Genomic DNA, 23,896 nt, shown 5'->3' on the forward strand with positions numbered 1-23,896 from the left:
CTGGATCAAATTCAGTGTGATAGATGGAGAAACGATGCATAAAATGAAGAAAAATATTCAACACCTTGTGCTGTGGAAAACTTTCAAAGTACTATAAGTGTTGACCCAGGTGTTTTCTAAAAATGAATGTCTATTCTCACACATGTGAAACTGACCTATTGGATGGGTTAAAAAAAAAAATACTCAAGAATAATTTTAATTTGAGAGTAGAATTGAAAAAAAGTAAAAACAGATGAAGAACAATAAACGTTTTACAGCGCACGTTTCATTGTACTTCATTTTAGACTGTTAACACTACTCACATGGAATGTAACACTTCAGCCTGGCAGTCCCACGTGTGTCCATCATTTCTGCTCATTTTCCATCATCCTACTGGACAGTGTGTGTGTGTGTGTGTGTGTGTGTCTGATCTCAGCTCACTGTCCAGCCGCACACACCTGTGACCCGGTACCACGAAACACTGACTGTAGGCTGGATGTTGTGCAAACGTTGAGGTATTATTTACAGTGGAACGTACGCCGGCCCTTAGAATAAAAAAGTGACATCTTTTAAGAAAAGCGTTTTCTTCACTTCTACACACAAGGCAGCGGAGTCAAGCTGGTTCGGGGCCGAGAATTTGCCGACACTCCCTAATATTTTGCTGAGAGTCATCAATTATGCAGGGTAGCCGCACGCACTGGGAAGGGAGATAGCGGCAATATGGCGACAACTGCAGTTTCTCCGCTATTTTTTCGACATCTGCAGTCCAGCGACGCCTATCTGGAATTCCGCTAACGCGAAAAAGGTAAGCGGATCTTGTCGTTAGCGACGCGGCCGCGGCTTTTCACGAGCAGTCGAGTTTTTTCCGGCTGTCAGCAGCGTAAATGAAAATGTCGCAGAGCGGTTTTCCGTCCAGCAGCGGAGCTGAGCTTCTCCTCCTCCTGTTTTCGGACGGAGCGACCGGCCGGCGGGGCTTCACCATCTCGGAGGTGTAAGACTGACATAAATCCACGGCATGGCGCGGTTCCCCCGACCCCCCCAGGCCAGGGTGTTGGGGGAAATTGTTGGATAAGGGAAAAGAACGCGCCAGAAGAGAAGGGTGTTGGCCCTTACGTGGGGCGCAACGGAATTCCGATTGCATGATACCTTGGCCAAGATGCTGACGACGATGTTACCATGTTTCATTGGTATTTTACTGCATTGATTCGCGAGGACGGATAAATGCCAGGTCCATTTTCCAGAAAAACGCTGTGTGTTTGCCATTTCTGTGCAGTGTTGCATCTTGAAGGCAATAACGTGATAATTCCGCCCCCCCCCCCCCCCCCCCCCCCCCCGTGTCCAGCCCCCCCCCCCGCCAAAAAAAATCACCCCCTCCTAAGTGCCATACTGCCCGTGTTCATGGGGTCTGATCAGTCTGATGTTCGCCCCTTGAATTACATTCTCTAAAACAATGTGTGTGCGCGGTACTACTGTCATTTATTTAATACATACAATACTTCTGCTAGACAGGATTGTGGCTTTACGGGTGTGGTACAATACCTCCATTTTTTTTTTTTTTTTGGAGTGGGCGCACAAAAGATGAATTTGTGGACACAGCCAAAACCTTTTTTTATGTAGAAGGTGTGTGTGATTTATTTGTTGGCGATGGCGATTGCGAGAAGCGGACTTGTGCTCCGACGGACAGTGGTACCCCGGAGAAACCACCCACTGCAGTATTTGCAGTATTCTTGGAGGCTGTGGCCCGCGCTCCCAACTACACATGTGTATCCTACATGCAACGCGCATCCACACTCACCGACGTGCACTCGCACCGGGGCCTTGTCTGCATGTACTTTATGAAGATTTTTAGCTGCTCGATTGCAGTATTTCAGTTATAACGGTATGAGTACATACAGCCCATAGATCACATAGGCGCGCTCCCCCACGTTGAAGAATAAGGCTGGAATGACAATCGATTTATAGCTTAAGAAGAGTTCTGTCTAAATGAGAGGAAAATACTAAGTGCTGCCCTCCCGCATTGTCTTTAAGAAAATAAAAAAGCACCAATGTCTGTTTCGCATTTTGTTGCGTTCGTTGTCGAAACATGTATGGGTGTACCACGTTAAAACATAGTAATGCTCTACGGTGGGGTTTTATTTTATTTTTTTTTTTAAAAAAAAAGGCAGATTCACTTGTTCTATACTTTATGGCAGCGGGGGAAATAGAGAAGTGAAATATGAGTGGAGAGTACATTGGCTGCTGTGGATGTGATGTGATGTGATTGTGTCATTGCGTGTAGGTGAACGAGCGCCGTCCGCGTGCTCCTGTATGTGGCTGTTATATAAGCGCTCCCCAATGTGCTGGAGGAGAGCAGGAAACAGCAGTAAAACGGCCCATCCTTGCATTTCCAAAGCACCCAAGAACGGGCATGGTTTCTCTCCCCAGCCTCTTTAATCGTTTCAAGCGGAGAACATTTTTGGATTCAGTGGGAGTCGCTGGAGCCGCGCGCCGGATCGCACGTTTTCCTCCTCTGCGGGGAACGGATGGGAAAACGTGACCCCCTGTAAAGATGGACGATGGGAACTGGTGTTACTCCCCCGATGTAAAGTCTAACTGCCGGAAGGTGCACTGATGTGGATTAGCGTGGGGAAGCTATGACAGCGGACTTTTTTTCTGCATTCCCTCCACGACGATCGGTCGCCAGTGTACGTGGCTCAGTCGGACGTGTGTGTGCGCGCTTCTCTCAGAAGTGCCTCCCGGGTGGTCTTCCCTCCCTCTTTACATCCTGTTCCGCCAGCAATGCGTGAATACACAGTGGCATTATTTACCGAGTTTTAGCCGTGACCGCCGCTGCCCGCCGTGTGAGTGTGTGTGAGTGTGTGTGTGTGTGTGTGTGTGTGTGTGTGTGTGTGTGTGTGTGTGTGTGAGAGAAAGATCGTGGCTGCTCTCCTGCCGAGCCGACGTGGTGCTGAAACGGACAGCGCCGCCGAGCCGAAGGGTCTCCTCGCGCCGCCTGCCTCGCGCCGCCTGCCTCGCGCTGCAGCGTAGACAGCGTCGCCGCCACGTCGCCGCGCTTTCGTTTCGCAGGAAAACACGTCAATAAATACCTGGATTACCGCAGCTGTGGTCTCCGGATCGATTACTCCTTTTTGGCTAGAAATGACTCCAGAGCAGAAAACGGATTGCGTTTGACGGAGGCTGAGTTAAAACGTGAGTATTATTATTTTTTTTTCCGTGCATTTTCTATGGCGTTGTGATGGATGCCGGTTAAATTACAGGTTTCATTGATCCCTGGTGTTTCTCGCGCCAACCTACCTGTGTGCTGTTCTCAAGTTTTCGTTCCTTTCCTTAGTGCACAGCTGTAGCTTACAGCAACGTAACATGTGTCTTTGGGAAATGTGATAATATTTCATCAGTTGCTAGTGGAAATACGACAGAACTGGTATTTTGTTATGTATAGTATAGGCGGCCGTCTCGTGCCGCGTGCTGTCTATGGCGCTCGGTGAACATGAATCACCTTGAAGCGGAGAACGAGGTTGTGTTTTTGCGCGTGACCCGTTCTCACTCGGTGCGCGTGCACGCGTCCATTGAATAATGTCATCGTTTGGTTCGTTTTTTAATGTTGATAAGAAAGAAGCTGGAGCAGCTAGACGAGGAGACCTGTGACTCGGAGTGGGAGCTCTGCCGTGACACTGACAGTGGAGAATAAGCTCAAGCTGAAAATCACGCAGAGCCCCTGCACTTCCTCGCAGGGGGACACACAGCGAAAGGACACGTGGTTCTAGAGACGTTCATTCACATCATCTATAACCTCTGCTTTACACCTTTATATCGCTTCTTTTCTTTTCTTTTCTTTTCTTTTCTTTTCTTTTCTTTTCACTCATTGATTTTCGGAGATGTTCTATTTCTGTCTTGGTACCAGACGGAATTAAAGCTGCCTTTGGTGCGCATGACTGCTTATGTCTGTCTGGAGGCATGGTATATACCTGAGTAATGTTCATGTACATGTACGTGTAGGGACAGCTGGTAGTGTAGTGGTTAGAGCTGCTGCCTTTAGACCCAAAGGTTGCAGATTTGAGCCTCACCTCCAGCTGTGTACCCTTGAGCAAGGTACTTACCCTAAATTGCTCCAGTAAAATTATCCACCTGTATAAATCAAATGGGTAGATAATTGTAACCTCAACACTGTAAGTTGCTTTGGAGAAAAGCGTCAGCTAAATGTAAAATGTCCATTATCATAAATGATATTGCCCTGTGTTCTTCCGCTTATTGTCTTATATAGCTGAAGAAAGGTTGTCGCTGAATTTCTTTATTTTTGAACGGTAAAGAGAAATCCATTCCCTTAGTCTGACTTATTTTATATGTGCAGTTTTTTCATTTGAAAATAAATGCTCATTGTGTTTGGGCAAAGTAGGGTTTGCAGTGGAATTTTCAAAATTGATCATTTTAACACATGCAAAAAAATGTGCTATATTGGTGTCTGAATATAAAGGATTAATACCTTATCGGGTGTTTGGTTATGAAGCTTTCATTTTTTCTGTCTAATTTCTGTTGGTCGTGTGGTTCGAATCAAATTCAATATCTGGTGCGCTGCGATCACCTGTTGTAAACATTCTGGTTACCTTAATTTGATGCACTCACTGGTGGAGGTAGGTGTTCACAGAGGTTTCACATAGTGTGTTTATTCCAAACAGAACACTCTGAGATTCTCCTCATTGTTCAAAATATTATACATTCCTCTCACCCAACAACTACCCGTCTTCTTCCAGAGAAAAATCACATTGCTGCCATGATCCTCCAGGACCTTTCAAATAACTTTTAAAAAATTCTTCATCAGTCTTAGAGCACTCATCTTCTCATTTTGCACACCCCATATACATTCCTTGTTCTTTCATTGTTTTCGTCAGAACAGTGTGTCTATGTTGTCTGGCTGTCTCTCTTCAAGACTGGAGGGCAGTTTGGACAGTTGAAACGCTGCCATTCAGATGTTATTTAAATCTGATTAATTCCTCTCCAGCTGCAGAACAATGTAGATGAAAACAGTTACTGCAACCATATTTTGTCTTCTGAAAGGACAAACGTTTATTAATTCCATTTTGAATGAATGAAAGTTAATGTGAAAACCTTGCTTGTGTTTGGAGAATCCAAGGGGATTTCAATTTACAGTAGATACGTACTACATGGTGACTGTTTTCGCAAAAAAATGTGATACTTTAAGCCAATTCCAGAAAAAATGTGCAATTTCATATATTTACACAGGTTGATGTGTTGGCTGCATAATTTAATGTCAGTGTCCAGCAGCAAGTCCTCTCAGGTTGAAAACCCCTGTTCATGACGTCCATATCTGCTTGCTCTCCTTCAACCCCAGATGGATTTTTAGTTATTTTTATATATAGTATCTGACAGAGTTAGAGTCATGAGTGACATTCTTTTATGTAGCCGTGATGTGTTATATTATAAATTTGAGTTGCATATGCTGAGAGTTGGACTCGCAACAAAAAGTAGGTATTAAAATGTATAATAGGATTGAGAGTTAAAAGTCAGATGTAATATTTCGTTTCAAAGTGTTATAAATGGGGATTTAAATGAGATTATCTGAAAGCAAGCTGGTATAGATGAGGAGACCTGCAAGACCTCCTGGTCTATGTGCAGAGTTTCTCAGTGTTTAAAATGTATAAGCGCTGCAGCCGGCTTATCGCTGACATCCGGTTTCAGGACCTAGTTCGTGTGAGTGAAAAAATGTCTCTATGGATAATGGTCACAGTAATAAAATCAGTCTCACTTTATAGTCCTGGTCTATAAATCATGGAAAAATTAATTAAAAAATTTTTCCATATGATTATAGCATCTGCTGTGGCTTTTTTGTCTGCTTCTATGATACATGATTTGACTATAGAGATTTCAGGATCTTCAGAGTAAATAAAAGTACACTTTGTTAATTGATACTTATTTAAAACAGACTATGCAAAATATGACAGTAGAACTGTCCTACCAAATGTGTGTTTTTAGGGAAACAGATGAACAACCATCAAAAGGGAAAAAACCCATGCATGGTTTAAAAATAACCTTAAAAGAGTTGTGTTCTACATCTGGACATGGGTATAATTAAAAAGCGTATTACAAAAATAACAGGACAGGAAGGAAAATGCAGGCTGAGGGCTTGAAATAGGAGATCCGTTCATCTGGCACCGATAGCCAGGAACAAGATGGAGTTAGGCGGATTCTTGGCAAATGTTCTGTCCTTTCTGGGGACACAATAAATAAGATTATTTGAACTGAAATGTTTAGAGAAATACATTTTTTTTAAAACTTTTAAAAATTTCTGAGTATACATTTAAAGGGGTTTTAATAGAAATACCTCCTTCACAATAGTTTCTATCTATCTATCTATCTATCTATCTAGGCAAATTACTAGGGAAAAAATTCAGTTTAAACTTAACATTTGCTTTCCACTATCATAATCATGCTGAGGGCTAATAAATATATGTATTTCTATTTCTGTATTTTAATTGTCTCCAGTTTATTAGTTGATTGTATTCTGCAAGGTATAAAAGTTTAAACTCATTACAACAGCATAAAATTTGAAAAACCTTTTTTAAAAGACAAAAGAATTGACTGTCTATATTTTACTACATATCTGGACATAAAAACTGGAAATAAATGGAATCCTTTTTACCCCAAATTCTGAAAATTTGGTTATTTTTCCCTGATAATGGCCAAAATTTTCTTAAAAGTATGATTTCATTTAGCTACATATTGTGTTCCTCTGATGACAAAATCATTTTTTTTTATTCTTGTAGCATTTTGCAAAGCGAGATTGGTGAAGTTTTTTATGTAATTATTACAAAAATATAAATATTAGATATTAATTAATGTTAAATGTTACAAAAGACAGGATTGTCAAATAGTGACAGTTCTAACCTTTTTCCACCTTGGCTATCCTGATTTGCTTACAAACATTTCCTGCAAATCCTGAAATGTATCCCAGAGATATTATCTGCAAAGATTTATTTTCTTATAGTTTTTAAGTTTTATAATATGTTGATATTTGTATTTTCACTATTTATGTCTGGATACGTTTTGGAATTACAGATATTGTATTTATTACTACATTTATGTTTCTCTGATTTTATGTTTTGTTGTACAAATTTATGGCTTAGGAAAGGTTAAGAAAAAAGGCTATTGATAAGGCAATAAAAGACTTTGCAGAGAGTCTAGAAAGAGGTATCATACAATTCTCAGACTCTCACACAATATGTTTAAAAATCAATGTAGGAGATCAGAAAAAATCTTGTTTTTTCATAAGTTCCATAATTTAAAGTATGCTGCAGCCCTGACCAGGACGGACAAACAAACAACCGAGTGAGTGAGTGAATTTAGAGTACAAGATCCCATGTGTTGTTGATATAGAACTTTATCTCGACTTTTTATAGTATTAAATGAACATTTGCAATTGTTTTTAGTCTCCAATAACTGAAACACTATAAAATATTTATGTGCTTCCTTAATATACTGTTTTTCGTAATGAAAAATTACTTAGTGTTTCCCACCTCATCCCCAAAAGAAATTGAAAATAAAACTTATAAAATACAGTTTTTTAAAAAATATATCTATATATAAATTATATAAAATATATCTACGTTTTACAAAAGTGTTTTAAAACATTAGCGAGTGTCAAACAGGATACAGTTTGTGATTTATATCAGAGACAATATTTATTTCATCGAGGTCTGCGTGTATTACGATTATAAAACACAGACTTGTGGAAAATGAAATGATGAAATAATATTGAAAGTAGGACAGAATCTGAATGGACCGTATTCTTTTTCAGTTGTAGTTTCACATGGACACAAAAGTGCCGAAATGCTGAGTTTGCAGAAGTTGATATGGGCCCCAGCTGCTCCCCCAGTCCCCTTCACCCTGTTCTGTGAGTCGATGCTGTCACCTTCGCATTAATGCTGAAAGGACAAATCGCAGTAATTTGTTGGAAGTAACGATTAGTGGGATGGATAACCGAAGATGTTTTCAGGTTGACCTGAATCTCTTATATTTACTCGTTCACAGTTTTCTGTATATGTGTGTGGTCTGTTTCAATTGACCGTTGTTACCATACAGCCCCGTTGTGTTCGGTGCTTCGTTATCTGCGCAGACGTGTCTACGTCAGTGTCACAGTGGATGCTCTCAGCTCTCCTTGGGTGTGTGCTTCACCGCCCTGCTGTTTTCCAAATGTCGAGAGAGAGAGAGAGAGAGAGAGAGAGAGAGAGAGAGAGAATGTATTATTCAGACACTTTGGTGTTTTGTAAGAATTCAGTCCTAATGCATATTTGGTAATCATATGAATAATTTACTCAAGTTTATTTTTACCAAAGTCACTATTTTACCTTTTCTACCATGTTCCCAGTAGAAAGTGAATGGTATGAAATGCTTCTATTCAGCTGGCATTTATTAATTTCTCTAGTTTTTTTTTTTACGGTACTGTCTGGATATTTTGGAGTTACAAGTATTGTGATTAATTTTGCATTTATGTTGCTCTGAGTCTGCATTGATGATGATTTTAAAGCAAGGATGAATTTTCAGATATACACAGAAATTAAATAAAAATAAAATCCGTGATATTTCAGAACTCTTTATTTCACATATCATTTAATTTAGATCATTCCGAAGGCATTTGTTATTCGTTATTTTTCATTTTACCTTAAAAAGAAAAAATGTCAGAAAATTAAATAAAATAAATGTATATCGTGTATTTCCAAATTAACGTGCTGCATATGTGATCCCAAGGGTTCGCGTGGCTATTTACAAGTATGGTAGATGCCGGACACCTGGGAATTACCTGCCTTGAACCCTTGGAATTAATCTCATGCTTGTTTGTTTCTCTGTACAACACTTTCAGAGCTGGCCGTCCTGGATGGTACATAACTAAAGAAGAAGTCGCTGCAGGATGAAAATATGGCTGCACCCCTTATTGCACCGCCAGGACCTGACAGCTTCAAGAAGTTCACCCCGGAATCTTTGGCCAACATTGAGAAACGAATCGCTGAGGAGAAGAATAAGAAGCCTCCAAAGCCCGACAGCAGCCACCGCGACGACGACGATGAGAACAAGCCCAAGCCCAACACTGACCTGGAGGCGGGCCGCAACCTGCCCTTTATCTATGGTGACGTTCCTGGAGCGATGGTGGCAACACCACTGGAGGACTTGGACCCTTTCTACGTGAATCAGAAAGTGAGTGTCCCCCACCCCCCACTCGGCTATGGTATTGGCCAGCCCTGTCCCACCCACCCCCCAACAACCTACAGCCCAGAGATTTCCCGCTGCCAGCAGCAGTGGGATCAACACACGCCCACAGTGAGGATGGAAGAACGCAGTGGGCACATCTGCAGAAATTCTGAGAATGTGCTTACTTTCCCTCATTTGTTCCTTTTTTTTTTTTTTGCCTTTTTCTGAAACATACATCACCTGAATCCCAGTTATATGAACTCAGGTGCTGCTTTATGATGCTTTTAGAAAGAGCCTCAGGTGTTATTTATCGCTATAGTGCGACATGTGCTTTTTCTGAAGTATTTGTTTTAGGGGTTAACAAGGTCAGCCTGGTCACACGGTAAGTACTTACTAAAAACAGAGGGGGTTCTGATTAAGAATGTATTTGCATTTATAGTTCAGGAGAAAGACTTTTTATTCTTTTTTCTTAACCTTTCCTAAGCCTGAATCTCATCCGTTTTAAACCAACATTTATTTCCTGGTTCTCCAGCTCAGGGTTTCACAGTGCTGCACCTGTGTCTGAGTCAGAGGAGTTTGGTCCATTAAAGTTTTGGGCTTATGGTGTATGGACAGGCCCACGAATATGATGGTACAAATTTTATGCATGTATGAACATGAAAAACTGAGTGACGGATGTTTTGTTTCAGGTGCTAGTTTGCATCTGGAAAGGGGAGTCCAGCTGGCACAGACAGTGTATTTGAAAAATGCAGTTTATTGGTTTATTTTTGACGTTGTTTCATGCCAAACTGTTTTTGTCTTTGAAATGCATATGCGATTTCAGATTTTTCAGATCAAACAAATGTCGGTTTCATAATATTTATGACTGCTAAGCTTCCACTGAGACAAAGTATAAATGAAGTGGTGCGATATTTGATGTCCAGTATTTTCCACATATGTCTCCGGGGCTGTAAGAAATGAGCCGAGACACGATAAAACTAAAGTGACACACTGGTAAAACTCCAAAGCGAATATGGGAAATTTAAAGTATGTATGCTATTACATAGTGCAAAAAAGTGGACATTTCAACATGAAGTCATCATCAGCAAATTGATGATGTCATTACATCATAACCATTGTCATTGTCATTGCCACGACAGTACAGGTAAGTAACGGAATTGTACAATCTGCAGTTTTCTAAATACTTTTCAGTTTAAGGAAGTAACATGAAGTAATATTTCCCCAAGCCACTAAAATGGAGCTAAAAGTGGGCAGATTTGAGGAAGATGATTGCTGTAGATTAGAATAATTAAGGTGTAGTGTTTTGTGTTCATAAGAATTTTCTAAGACATGTTTGTGTGGGATGCTGCCAGAATTTCAATATGTTGTCTGAATAGTCGGTCACCCTCAGCATATAATTAACTCAGAGCAGGTAGCTGATTGTCATCTCTTGGTCTTGCACCATCTAAGCACGGAACACACAAACGTTAGCTGAAGCCGCTTGTCCCAAGCAGGGTCACGACGAGCCAGAGCCTAACCCGGCAACACAGGGCGTAAGGCTGGGATGGGAGGTGACACACCCAGGATGGGATGCCAGTCCATCGCAAGGCACCCCAAGCTGGACTCAAACCCCAAACCTGCTAGAGAGCAGGACCTGGGCAAGCCCGCTGCACCACCGAAACACAGAACAGTGAAATCTTTTTAAAGCACTTGCTGTTGTGATAAAATATAACACTAAATACAGAAATAACACTAAATAACATATAACACTAAATAGAGCTAACCCCTAAATATATATTTGCTTTGTAATTAGTTTCAATTTTCCTTTTATATTGTGTAGGTGTCAGTTATTGTTCATTTTGACATTGTACCTTATTTGGCTTGTATCCCTTTTAATGAAAGCCAAGAGCAGGCAGAGGAGTTGATTCCACCAATTATGGGCCAGGAAGGAGAATGTGTGCGTTCTCTTCCCGTGGGGCATCACTGGCCAGCAGCTGATGAACTCAGAGTGTCGGTGGGCTGTACTGGTACTCAGCTGTGTATCTGCAGTGTAAGCAGTCATGAAGTAAGTCAGCATCACAGCACTTTACCAGATGGGACAGGAAGGCAACCCAAGAGCTGTTGAATATGTGATGTAGGGATTGTGGAAGAAGATCATTTGGAGGATGAAATTAACATGAACTATTTAGAGCTGGGGGGGACGTGGTGGCGCAGCAGGTTTGGCCTGGTCCTGCTCTCTGGTGGGTCTAGGGTTCGAGTCCTGCTTGGGGTGCCTTGCGATGGACTGGCATCCCCTCCTGGGTGTGTCCCCTCCCCCTCCAGGCTTGCGCCCTGTGTTGCCAGGCTAGGCTCTGGTTTGCTGCAGCCCCACTTGGCATAAGTGGTGTCAGTCAGTCTGTGTGTGTCTTTAGAGCAGTCAGCACTGCTGGGAGGATATACAATAAAAAATTAACATCATCTTTTATATTTGTGGAAATCTATGGGTATATTTCAACAGATGAAGTTATAAGAGATACGGTTATACATTCAGGTTGCAACAAGGCGAAATAAGAACGCAAATGCTGCACAGATTTATTCCTTGGACATTCTTAAGGACCCAACATTCTGAAGACGTCTTGCTGCTCATTGTATATGCCTCAGAGGGGGTGCGGTGGCGCAGTGGGTTGGACCGCAGTCCTGCTTTCCGGTGGGTCTGGGGTTCGAGTCCCGCTTGGGGTACCTTGCGATGGACTGGCGTCTCGTCCTGGGTGTGTCCCCTCCCCCTCCGGCCTTACGCCCTGTGTTGCCGGGTAGGCTCCGGTTCCCCGTGACCCCGTAAGGGACAAGCGGTTCTGAAAATGTGTGTGTGTGTGTGTGTGTGTGTGTGTGTGTGTGTGTGTGTGTGTGTGTGTATATGCCTCAGCTTTCTTGTTACCAAAACCCACAAAGCCACTTAAACCCTGGATGTTGGTTCAGATATTATGTAGCAATACACGTTTATTAACAAGCTGAACATCAGTCATGCTTTTTGATTATATATTATGTATTTGCCCATTTGTAATAGATATTTACTGTTCGTAAACCAAGAGATCAGAATCATTCTTTTGTGGATGAAAACCGAATCTTGAAAAACTACTGAGCTTGTAATATATTTTTACAATGAAAATGTATGATGAAAAGATACAAATTCCAAAAAAAAACCTGAAACGCTTTTATTTTAAATTATTAATATGGGTACAAGAGCAAGATATTAATATGAGATCACCTTCTATGTAGATCCTATGATTTTGCTCTCACAGTAGTTTCTGTAATGTAATGGACTAGTGTAATGTTTCAGGGGACGTGGGTATCGAAACAAAAGGCAGGAAACAGGTGAAATGTTCCTTCCATCCAACTCCCAGTGCTGGGTAAAACACTTTGCTCTTTGATCTCTGGATGCTAAAAGCAAACTGTACTGGACCATATAGATATCAGCTGAATCAAGGTTTCAGAACTTTGGAGCTCTTTCAGTGGAAATCTACATAAGCACAAGGATGATCTACAGTATGATTTTCAGACACAAATTACATCTTGTCTGTTACTGATATCCTTAAAAATCTGTTTGGCCACACCAAGGAGTTTAATTACATTTATCCGACTGTTTTCACCAAAGCAACTTCCATGTATTTACCCATTTATATAAGTTGGAAGTTTTATTACAGAAAGTCGTGGTAACCGCATTATTCCTGGATGCTAGAGTCAGAGAGGAGATTCGAACCAGTCACCTTTGGGTCTAAAGACAGTAGCGCTAACCACTACACTTCTAGTTCATGTTCCTTATTTGTGGAGGCGCTCATTAATCTGTTTAAAGTTTTGGAGAATGATGTCAAGCTTTTTGATTGAGTTAATTGATTGAGCAATCAAGAGAGCCAAATCACACGATTTGTTTATGTTATCGAGCACGATGCTGCCACTACATGTCTAGAATCCAGTCCTAAAAGACAGCTTGATGGCTGTCACTCCGGCAGGACCAAGTCTTGCGGGTCATTCAGTGGGCGGGGCGATAGCGCTGCCAATTCACGTGTGTGACGTGTGTGACGTGTGTGACATAATCGCCTTCCCTCCGCCTGGGACGCAGTCGCTGCGCAGTCCGGCTGCACACACTTTTGACAGTTTTTAAAAGGATAAGGGTTCGCAAACACGTTGTCAGCGAGATAGGCAGGAATTTTTCAATTCAAGAAATAAAACCTTGCATAGGACATTTATATGAATGCATTTTTATATTATGCCGGTGACTCGTTATTTTCATCCCGTGTTCTAACGTTTCATCTTTCAAAACATATTAAACGGAATGAAGAGTTTCAATATTAGAATAGAAGGCCACATATTATTCATACTTTCTGGAAACAGCGATGGTAACGGATTTACCGTAGTAAAAAAGTCATAACACCGACCGATACTCACGTTTAGTTGAACTGCTGAAATGGCGGGAAGTGAAGTAAGCGATGAAAAATATTTAGCTACGCTTATCGACAATGATTATTTATCTTTCAAGATAACAATACAAATTGCCGTGGATACAGAAGAGTCATTTATGGGAACAGTGAAGTTCTTCTAAATGTATTTACTTCTTAGTTTATAGAAATACAAGTCTGACAGCTTGTACAATACATCTTTGGGAATATGCAAATTTTTGCGCGTCCAGCTATAAAACTGGCGGCTTCACTAACACATGCAAAGCCCAGCTTCGTAATGTGTGTAACATTGTAGAGAACTGATTAAAAATGTCTCGAGAAAGATTATTTTGTTATTTATCTGTATTGTTTTCTCATTGTCTTATTTAGACTCACCGTTTTTAGAATAGCTCAAATATTTCTGTGTCTTAATAGCACAATAAATGTAAGGTGACCTCATGAGGCACGGAAAGATTTTAAAGCATTTGGTTAGTGATTTTTGTGAAGAATTATAGCAATATTATACTCCAGTTGTAGGTATTAAGAATATATTAATGTGGTAGTAAGAAAATGTTTGATTTTCTGACCTCCGAATCACCATCTGAACCAGTTGAGAATAGGGGGCATTTTACACACCTTTAAAAAACAGGATGGCAGATCAGTTATTGGAAGTTTAGTAAAAATGACATAATGAAAAAAGTATTTGATTCTTTTCTTGTTCTTTTTTCCGTAAACTTCAGAAATGTATACTTCATTACAGTGCTGCTTGTAAGTATGTGAACACTGCAGGGATGGTCATTATTCTTGTGTAAAATATTCAAATAAACTAAAATATAAATGTTAAATATTGAAATAAACATAAAATTAATAAATGATTATGATTTACACCCCTGACTCTACTTACTTACTTGCTTTAACCACTGACACTTGGGCTTCACTTATTTTTGCACCTGCACTACTTGTGTGTTTCTACTACACACACAATTTCCTCTAAAGCAACATACAGAATTGGTCATTTCACACCTTTTATGTCACATGAGAAACACTGATCCTCATTAAATAACCATTTCATGGTAAAAATAAGGGACGAAAGGGGTTCGCATACTTTCAAGCAACACTGTACTTTTTACGTGGGGTGTTTGGGAATACCCTCTCATGCTATGATACGGTTCTTTCAACATACTTTAACACTGTAAAAATACAAGAATTCGGTAGAGACGTGTGAATATTTCACTTAAGTATGCTTACCCACAGACCTTGGTCAGTTATTTTTACTTGCTTTGGCAGTGTAGCACCTGAAGGTTTGCTTACTAGTTAACGTCGACTGTCCCGCACTGCAGCTCTGGTTAGTGTGCTGTTTTCCATTGTCTGCACAATCATGGTATTTACTCCACTGTGCTTTCAGTGATACTTTTGTGATTAGTTTTTTGTAGTGCCTTTTAACAGTGCATCATATTATTCAGGAGTCATTTGTCAGCCTGTTCTGGCCTATGGTCCAGAGACAGTGGAATGGATCATGTGTGCTGTATTCTTTTTTCAGCTTAAGAGCGATACTGTACACTCAAGTCATTGTTCAATGTGATGAGGTGAACTACCACTCCGTCTCCCTCCTTTCAACCAACTAATGTAATTGCCTTCACTCCACCGTGCTGCCACAGCACTCACCCCTAAATGAAGGCAAGAAAGTGGTATACCTGGTATAGCCTATAGCGCCATCGCAACCTGCAGTTTCTCTGTAGTGCTTTAGCACTGTCAAGAAATTTACTTTCAATTCAATGTATTGACAGTAAACTTCATACACGTTACCTGTTTCAAGGTATTCTAAGTCATGGACCTGTTTTGGAAAACAGCTGTTTTCTTTGAATTTTCTCTTTTTCTTATTTTTCTTATCTTATTAGTTTTCTTATTCTGATGCTAAATAATGTTCACCATTATAAAGGACTGTGAGCCTACAGTTCTCTCCATGCTTCCTCAGTGCCACGTATATTGTAGGAGCTGATGATCAGACTGAAGTAGGCCTGGCGATTTGCAAAATCCACTTTGAGTCCATAGTAAGGCTGTGCCTTTGAATGAGAATTAAGACATACAATTAAGTGCTTTAGCATGATTTCCAGAATGTAAAATATAAAGGAATTCACATTTAAACAGCAGAAGTTGACATCCTCTATAAATAAGAAATATGACATCCTCTGTAAGACATCTTCCTGACTCTGACCTAGCTGGATGTAGGAATACCTTTTGTAATCTTGTCACTCATTTGAAGACTCAAAAATGAAATCTGAGCTAAATTTTAAGCGCATTTTAGTGCCTGTTTTCAAAGGCATCCGTATTGTTTCTCAGTCGATGCCTCTGTCCAAGATGACTTTCCAGGACAGTGTAATGTAAAGTAAAAGTGCTGAGAAGGTCAGATGATGGCACTTCGGGATGAAATATTGTGTTACGGCTAACATGTGGTCAACCTAGAACTGGACTACACATGATCATTTATGATTAGTAAGTTTACGAACAAAGAAAAAAACTGCTATCTTATTGCATTACTGCAAAGTCGAGCTTCTACAAAGAAGCGAAGGTTAAGAACACAGCGAAACACTAAGCATGCGTAACACAAGCCTAAACATGCCTAAAATGATTAGCATGTGAAATGATGAGTCTTCAAGAGCTGGCAGAAGGTCAGGTGACAAGTGGTACAGGTGATGTTGGATGGGAACTCATTCCAGAGTTTGGGATCTAGAAGAGATGAGCGACCCTTCCATGTGCTCTTGAGGAACGGAGAAGGCAGGTGGAGGCAGAGCAGAGGTTGCATTCAGGACTGTGGGGAACGATAGGGGACTCGATGCACAGAGGAACAAAGACCTGTAGGTCACGAAGTGGCTCTTAAAGGGGACTCCAGCGGCGATAGCGAGTAGTGTAGTCGTTAGGAATGTCGCCTTATACTCGAAGGACCGTTTAAATCACACCTCCTGCTATAGTACCCCTGAACTAGGGACTTATGCTGTATTGCGCCTATAAAAATTAACCATCTGTATAAATGGTTAAATCTTTTTAAGGTGCTTAGCGTTGCTTTGGATACAAGTATCAGCTAAATAAATGAATGTAACAGAGACACTGCAGTGATGGTGTGTGATTGTTGAAAAAAATGTTAATTTAATGAGCCTATTCAGACATATGTTTTGACATAAGTTTATTCTGATGTCAAGAGCAACTGTTGATGCATGTGTAATCATGGTTTTATCATCACTGACGTGATACATCTGAACCTGCTGTCTTGACACTCTGTAATGTGACTGCTTTTCACGTGGTGAATTTGTGTGGCCTCCGGCTAAGGAACAGAGTCCATTTAGACATATTTCAGGGATATTGCACATTACTCAAAAAGTTCAATGTGGCCATTTAATATGGAAAAATCACAAACTGCGCTAGACATGTAAACCTTACGAAATGCAGTACGGTTCCTCTCACCTCAGACTTTACTGCTGGGGAGGAGGCAGTATGATTACATTTTTTCATTATCGCATTGTCGTGGGATTCAGTGTGATTAAGGGGAACGGCTGCATGTTTGTGCTGACACAGGCAGTTGTTCCCCACACAAGTCTTTCTGACCATTTTATGACATAAATCAGGTCCATGTCATAGCTTAACTGCCAGTCTCTGAAGACATTGCTGTGATGACACGGCGCTCTCTGGGCTTGGGGGGGGTGCATGCTGGGTACTCTTCACGCCCCGGGCCTGCGTGTCTCTGTGTCCCGGAACATGGAACACGGCACACTGCATCAATTGGAATAACTCTGAAGTCCTATGCAGGATGTTTCCCTGTCCCGGAGCACAACTGTGTGATTTTTTTAACAGATTTTTATGTTTTTACCGTTTTCACCACTGTAATTTTCCTGTTACAGTTTATTGCTTCATTATTTATCCTGAATCTCATATCTATAAGAAAAGGTATTTGAATTTTAGTGTGTCTGCCAAGCGGTTACAGTGCTGTCATGAGGGCTGCGTGTGGCCGGTGGTCGGAGAGAAAGACCCATTTTTATGGCAAATTCAGCGAAACAAGTATACATGTAAATGGTCTTTTGTGATGTTTTTAAGTGCATTCCAGTGCATGCAAGGATTTATTTTTATTAGCTTCCAAATTAATAAAATATTAACAAAAAATGCCAAATTGTTTAGATTAAACTAAATTTGGCTTATGTTTGGCATATATGAAAACTAAATATGTCTTATATATGCATATATAAATGTGGCTGTGTGTATATATATATATATATATATATATATATATATATATATACAGTATATATATAGTGTGTGTGTGTGTGTGTGTGCGTACATATATATGTATATATAGATTTTGGACAAATGTATCCAACTGCAGGCGAAGAAGGGATTAACAGATGTTTGTTTTCGAGCGGTCTGCAAAACACAGCAGCATTCGCCGTACAGAGTAATCAAGGCCAGCACTTAAAATGAAAACCAGAGCATGCTGCAGTGTTTCCCCAGATATGGTGCCCTGCTGCATTTGTTTTAGTGAAAACCCAGTGTCAGATGGAAGCGCAAATGTTTCCAGGCAAATAAAAAAACACGCCAGGAGCTCACGGCCCATTCTGAGCAGGATTCTTGGCCCGGGGGATAGATGTGACGTCGCCGACTGTGGAGAAGCGAGAGCTGCACCCCTGCAGGATGACATGATGGTCGTGCTTCTTTCTGCACGAGCCCTCCCCCTCGTCCCCATGCACACACGCTCCTCTCCCGCCTCTCCTCTCTCCGCTCTGGTGTTACTGCAGTCCCCCCCCCCCACCCCCCCAGCAGCACCGGCACCACCAGCACCACCACAACCCGCCTGTCTCCCTCTCTTGGCTGCCGCGTTCCACATTATGAAATTTTCAGTAGCTTTGCAGCAATTCGTTCCTGCTTTCGGAAAAGAAAAACCTTCGTTTGCACGGTCTCGCGCGTTCGTATTTTACGCGTGTCCATCTGTGCATCACGTGCGTTTAAACGGCACCGTTCTCAAAATGGCAGCGTGGTTCCGCGCTGCCTGAGCCGAGCTTTCCTCCTGCCACTTTACTCACACCCACGCTGTTTGAACCGCTTGTACCATACGGGGTCGCGGGGAGCCGGAGCCTAACCCAGCAACTCAGGGCATAAGGGGGACGCACCCAGGACGGGATGCCAGTCCATCGCGAAGCACCCCAAGCGGGACTCGAACCTCAGACCCACCGGAGAGCAGGACCTGGTCTAACCCACTGCGCCACCACGCCCCCTTTACTCATGCCATTTGTCCATAATGTCACAGCACACTGAACTGTTTATGAGCACATCGCTGTGTGTTCTCCAGGTGGGTTTCTGTACGATCAGACGAATCATCTCAAACCATCAGTGGCCGAGAGCAGCAATGTGATGATATGTTGAGCGAGTGAGAAGCTCCATTGTCACCATCTACCACGTACCGTCTAGGAACGTTCGCCGAGTGTGGCTGAAAGGCCATGTGAGACCCTGCTCTAGAACATCTCGCACCTTCCCGCAACGAACCGAGGCTGGAACTAACTGCTCCGGTCTGGATATTTGTTCTTGTGCTGGAAAATGCAAAGGAGAATGACAGTTGGAGGGGGGTGCGGTGGCGCAGTGGTGCGGGTCCTTGGGGTGCCTCGCGACGGACCGGCGTCCCGTCCCGGCTGCGTCCCCTTCCCCTCCGGCCTCACGCCAGTTTCAGACTGCGTGTATGTGCGTGTGTGTGATTGACGGCTGGACAGAGATGGAACAAGATGCGATTTGTTCTCGTTTCTGATTTTTTATGTCAATTTTTTCCCCTGATTTTCGTTTATCGCTTGCAGTTTTTTATTTCCCGACATGTTTTTGTTTTATTTTGGGCATTCATTTTTTGCTGCTATTTCATTTGTGTATTTTCTTTCTGTGTTTGATTATTTCCTTTTCCTATTTTATTTTATATTTACTTTGTGCGTATGTTTTTTTGTATGCAAATTTCTTTTTTTTTTGTTTGTATTTTGCACCTCAGGGCCACCATCCATCCTCCCATGCATCTATTGGCACCACGGGGAGTGCGCTGCACCCCGTCGCGAGACCTTAATGCACTGGATGCCTTTGTAAAAGCACGAGGCAGCGCCCTGTTAATCTTTTATGCAAATCTCCATGTTTTATTCAGAGTGTGAGGTTATCTGCTTGTGCCGTGCAGGCCTGTATTGGCTCCTTTTCGCTTATTTGGAAGCAGCCGTCCCCAGCAGATAAGACACCGATTAAGGTATCTTAGCAATGCAACTGACATGCAAACATGTCTTTGGATTTGCTGGGGAGTTACTAGGCAGGATGGGGAGGGACCCTCCAGCAATGTTTTTTCCTCCATCGAACTCGCCGTCTCCCTGTCCGTGGATGCTGTCAGCAATTTGGGGAATCAACTGTACGCCGCTGACGGCAAACGGTCTTTAAGAGCATCTCCAGGGATGTCCATTTACAACAATCATTCTGATCAGGAACAAATTCCAGAAGAATAACGATACACGTTTTCTGGAGATGTCAATTGCCTCGAAGCACTGCGAGTAAGGGCAGCAGAGAATGAAATTCCCCTTATTTTTCCTTTTGAAAATTGGGGAAACAAGAAACATAAAGATGGGTCATGAGAGCAAACATACAACTGCAGAAATGGGGAACAGTGGTGCGAGTTGTGGAATTTATGAACCTGCTCTTCTGTTGATTTTTAACATTTGTTTTTCTACAAATGCTATTTATATGTTCTCATATCCTGCTGAAGTTAGTAAAAGTCCTTCATTTCCCATCTCATTGTGCTTTGTGCCATATATGTGCATTAAATTTAACGTTCTAGATATTTTCAAGGAACTGCCAGGATATTTTGTGATAACGATGTTTGCATTCATCATTTGCCCCAAGGAATTTCTTCTTCCAGCTTCTCTCTCAATTCCGTTGGTTCATTCTGATATGTGTTTGACTTAAGATTTAGAAACTCTACAACAAAAGTAACAATAACAATTGCTGATAGAAACGATATTGTGTGTGTTAAGCTGAATGACTGGATTGTTCACATTTTTGGTAGATTGTACTTAGATCCATTTTTATTCATACTTAACAATGTAATCACCAATAATCTAATTTGGAAGCATGTGCAACAAATTTTGTTTTGGTCACAATGTTCTTTTTTGCTAATTTGACATGTTTTAATGTAGTGCTTCTTCAGAACTGGAGATGCAAATTGAAATGTTTCAGATATGCTTAATATTTTCTCATTCTTCTCTCTTTCTCTCTCCACAGACATTTATAGTGTTAAATAAAGGGAAAACAATCTTCCGCTTTAGTGCCACACCTTCCTTGTACTTCATAAGTCCTTTTAATATTCTTAGGCGAATAGCTATTAAAATTTTGATACATTCATATCCTTTCAAATGGCGCATGACAAAGTAACAGTTATGTTTGCTATGCAGTGCTTATTGCTTTTTAAATTGAAGTGTGTGTGTTAGTGTTGGAATCTTCCAGAATAATGACTGGGGGAATTTCTAAATACACAATCAGTGCATTTTAAAGAAGAGGTCACAGCTGAGGTCATTGTGGGGATGATGCTAGGGCGCTCTCCCATCACTCTGCTGAAGCCAGTTGGGCAGCAAGTGACCGTGCAGGAGCGTATGGCGAGGAAGCGTGGCTGAGTGTGGCTCGTTCCTAACAGCTACTAGCTGGTGTCGAATGACACAAGCCACCAATAAGTGGTCCAACATCTGCTAAACCTTCAGTATAACAAAATAAAAACGTACAGTCAAACCGTTGGGCGTCACCTCCTACCCACAAATTTAGCAGACCTTTACTAAATAAAAAGGCTTATGAATATTTAAGTATGTAAAAATACATGAGAGTCTTCTCAGCCTTTTCTGGGCCTGAGGATCAAAATGTATTTTACAAAGATTTTGTTCCTCTTAATTGTGCAATGCATCTCAACAGACATATATATATATATATATATATATATATATATATATATATATATATATACGTATATATACACTGCTAGCCAAAAGTCTGGAGTGAAATTTTCCAAAAGTGCAAAAAGTGCGAACATTTCATTTAACTTTTTTGCATAATCACTATTACTGAGAACAACAGATTTTAGGGTGACTTCTTTGGCCAAGCCCCAATACACACAACACACACACACACACACACACACAAACACACACAGACCACAACATTTGTTATAGCAGCAATTATTGACATTATATACTGCATGCAGGTTAATGCATGTGCACAAAAGACAAATTTCTCAACATTTACAAGAAATTTGTACACTCTTAGATGTCATTGAGCCAATTGTAAAAATAATGTACAGTAGTGTCAGTTTGCAGAGATGCACAGCCCTCAGATTTACAGTGCGCCATATGCTTCTGTGGATCTCGGGGCGTTAATGGGGACATTCCTTCTTCGATGTTGTTGTCTGGAAACTGCTGAGAATTGATCTTCTAGAAGTTTCCTGCCCACTTGATATCCAACTTTGACCTTAGTCAGGGAGAGTCCATTTGGCACAAATAATGTGCAAACAGTACATTTTCCTTTCCCTGGTTTGGATATGTATGTAAAGCCCTAACAATTAGTAAATAGTGGCTCACCTTAGGTTTTCAGGCTATCCTCAGTGGGGTGCATAGAGACTCTTCATGCTTCCTGCTGTAATCTGTGAAATTTCCCCCTCCGCAGAAAAACAGATTAGCACATACTCAGTGTCAAAGTGAACGCAAGGTTGAGGAACCATGCGGTGTTAAATTACATTTTCAACACGGTACTATAGGACACGTGCGTCTGTAATTGCAAATCTGAATCAAATTCAGCTGTGATTTCTTCAGGGGGGGGAGGGACAATGAGATGTTGTCTTATGTGTTTTCACGGTTCACTTATGGTGGTTTCCTTAACCCTTTCTCACAGTCTTCAGCATGATCATTATGTGTACAATTCTGACCAACTGTGTGTTCATGACTTTTAGCAATCCTCCAGAATGGTCCAAACAAGTAGAGTAAGTATACCTTCGAATCAGCACACACAGTGGCTCTAAAGTCAGGACTTTGTTCAGCTCAAACTGAATCATCCTACTTTTTTACATCAGATCGAGGATGTCCTGAATTGTACGATATCTATGGTCACCTCGAAATAATGCCCATTATATGAAATCCGTATTTTCTTCTTCTCCATATAAGACATCCTGAGGCTAGTGGGCGTGTAAAGGTTTTAAATTTTTTTGTACATCATGAAAAAATATTCTTCTGTAAACATAGTTTCCTCTGGAACATTCCAGTAAGACCTTGACTTCAGAGAAATAACTGAAAAACGTTAATGCTGCTTCAGTCTTACGTGTACGCATGACATGAAAATCTTTTCTTTTCTTAAATACATAAGATATAAAGGTAAAAAAAAAACCAAAATCAGAAAAGTTTTGTTTAAATGGCTATAATGAGTAAAATTGTACTGGATGAAACATCTTTTGCTCATTTGAATGATATTAAAATGAGTGTCCACATACATACATATCCATCAAACATATGTTTGATGTCTTAAGGCAGAAACAGAAGGACAAAGCCTGAGTTTAGAGCCTTTATTATTGCATAAAACAATGCGCACAGTATAAAGAACTATCATGAAAGGAAATTTGCTCCCCTAAATTTCCTCTGTGGGCTTTTCTTCCAGGTACACCTTCACCGGAATTTATACATTTGAGTCCGCTGTAAAAATCATTGCCCGTGGGTTCTGTATAGATGACTTTACATTCCTTAGAGACCCATGGAACTGGCTGGACTTCATGGTGATCTCTATGGCGTAAGTACCACCTATGAGTGCCATCCTTCTCTGAAAACATAAGAGCAAGTGCAGTCCGTTTTTGAAATGGTGAGAATGCAACTGTTGGTAGCTACGCAGGGCAACAATTTCGATTTGGTTCTTCACTGCAGACACTGTTTTTTTTACCTTGTTTTAAACCATTGATTTGAACATCAGTTTTGTCCATAGCGATTTTCCCCATATTTTTGCCTGTGGCCATGTAGAGTATCATAACCAGCTCTGTATGAATCTTTTACTTATGAAGAGATCTGATAGAGAACATTAGATAGAAAACCAAGCAATGAAAGAAACCATAAATAAAATTCCTTCTTCCACTCTGCGGTAGTAGACAACGTTCTGCTTCTCCACACAATAAATACTCTTCCCTCATTCTTTCCCCGATTTTAAAGGGTCTCCTTAGCTCAATTACAGTGGACTCTCCAGGGGCCACTTTTATTACTTTTTCATCCTTTCCCCCTCTTTATTTTATTTTCTATTCCTTCTATCGCTTATTCTCA

At 41.1% G+C, this 23,896-nt stretch overlaps 1 protein-coding gene across 6 annotated transcripts in view; it reads left to right on the forward strand.

The window, feature by feature from the left end:
- Positions 1-610: 610 nt before the first annotated feature.
- LOC108939258 (sodium channel protein type 8 subunit alpha-like) overlaps positions 611-23,896 on the forward strand; it is a 63,526-nt gene continuing 40,240 nt past the window's right edge. For 4 of the 6 annotated variants that reach the window (XM_018760428.2, XM_018760431.2, XM_018760425.2 and 1 more), the window contains exons 1-5: positions 611-784; positions 8,852-9,183; positions 20,844-20,962; positions 22,492-22,581; positions 23,250-23,378. In XM_018760428.2, the coding sequence (XP_018615944.1) occupies positions 8,908-9,183; positions 20,844-20,962; positions 22,492-22,581; positions 23,250-23,378 (614 nt within the window). In that variant the 5' untranslated portion in view covers positions 611-784; positions 8,852-8,907. Of the gene's footprint in view, positions 785-3,154; positions 3,169-7,789; positions 7,886-8,851; positions 9,184-20,843; positions 20,963-22,491; positions 22,582-23,249; positions 23,379-23,896 lie in introns of those variants that run through there. The other 2 variants (XM_018760426.2, XM_018760427.2) reach the window with 2 other exon arrangements.

This window comes from Scleropages formosus, chromosome 19 (genome assembly GCF_900964775.1).
Source record: "Scleropages formosus chromosome 19, fSclFor1.1, whole genome shotgun sequence".
Classification (NCBI taxonomy): Eukaryota; Metazoa; Chordata; class Actinopteri; order Osteoglossiformes; family Osteoglossidae; genus Scleropages; species Scleropages formosus.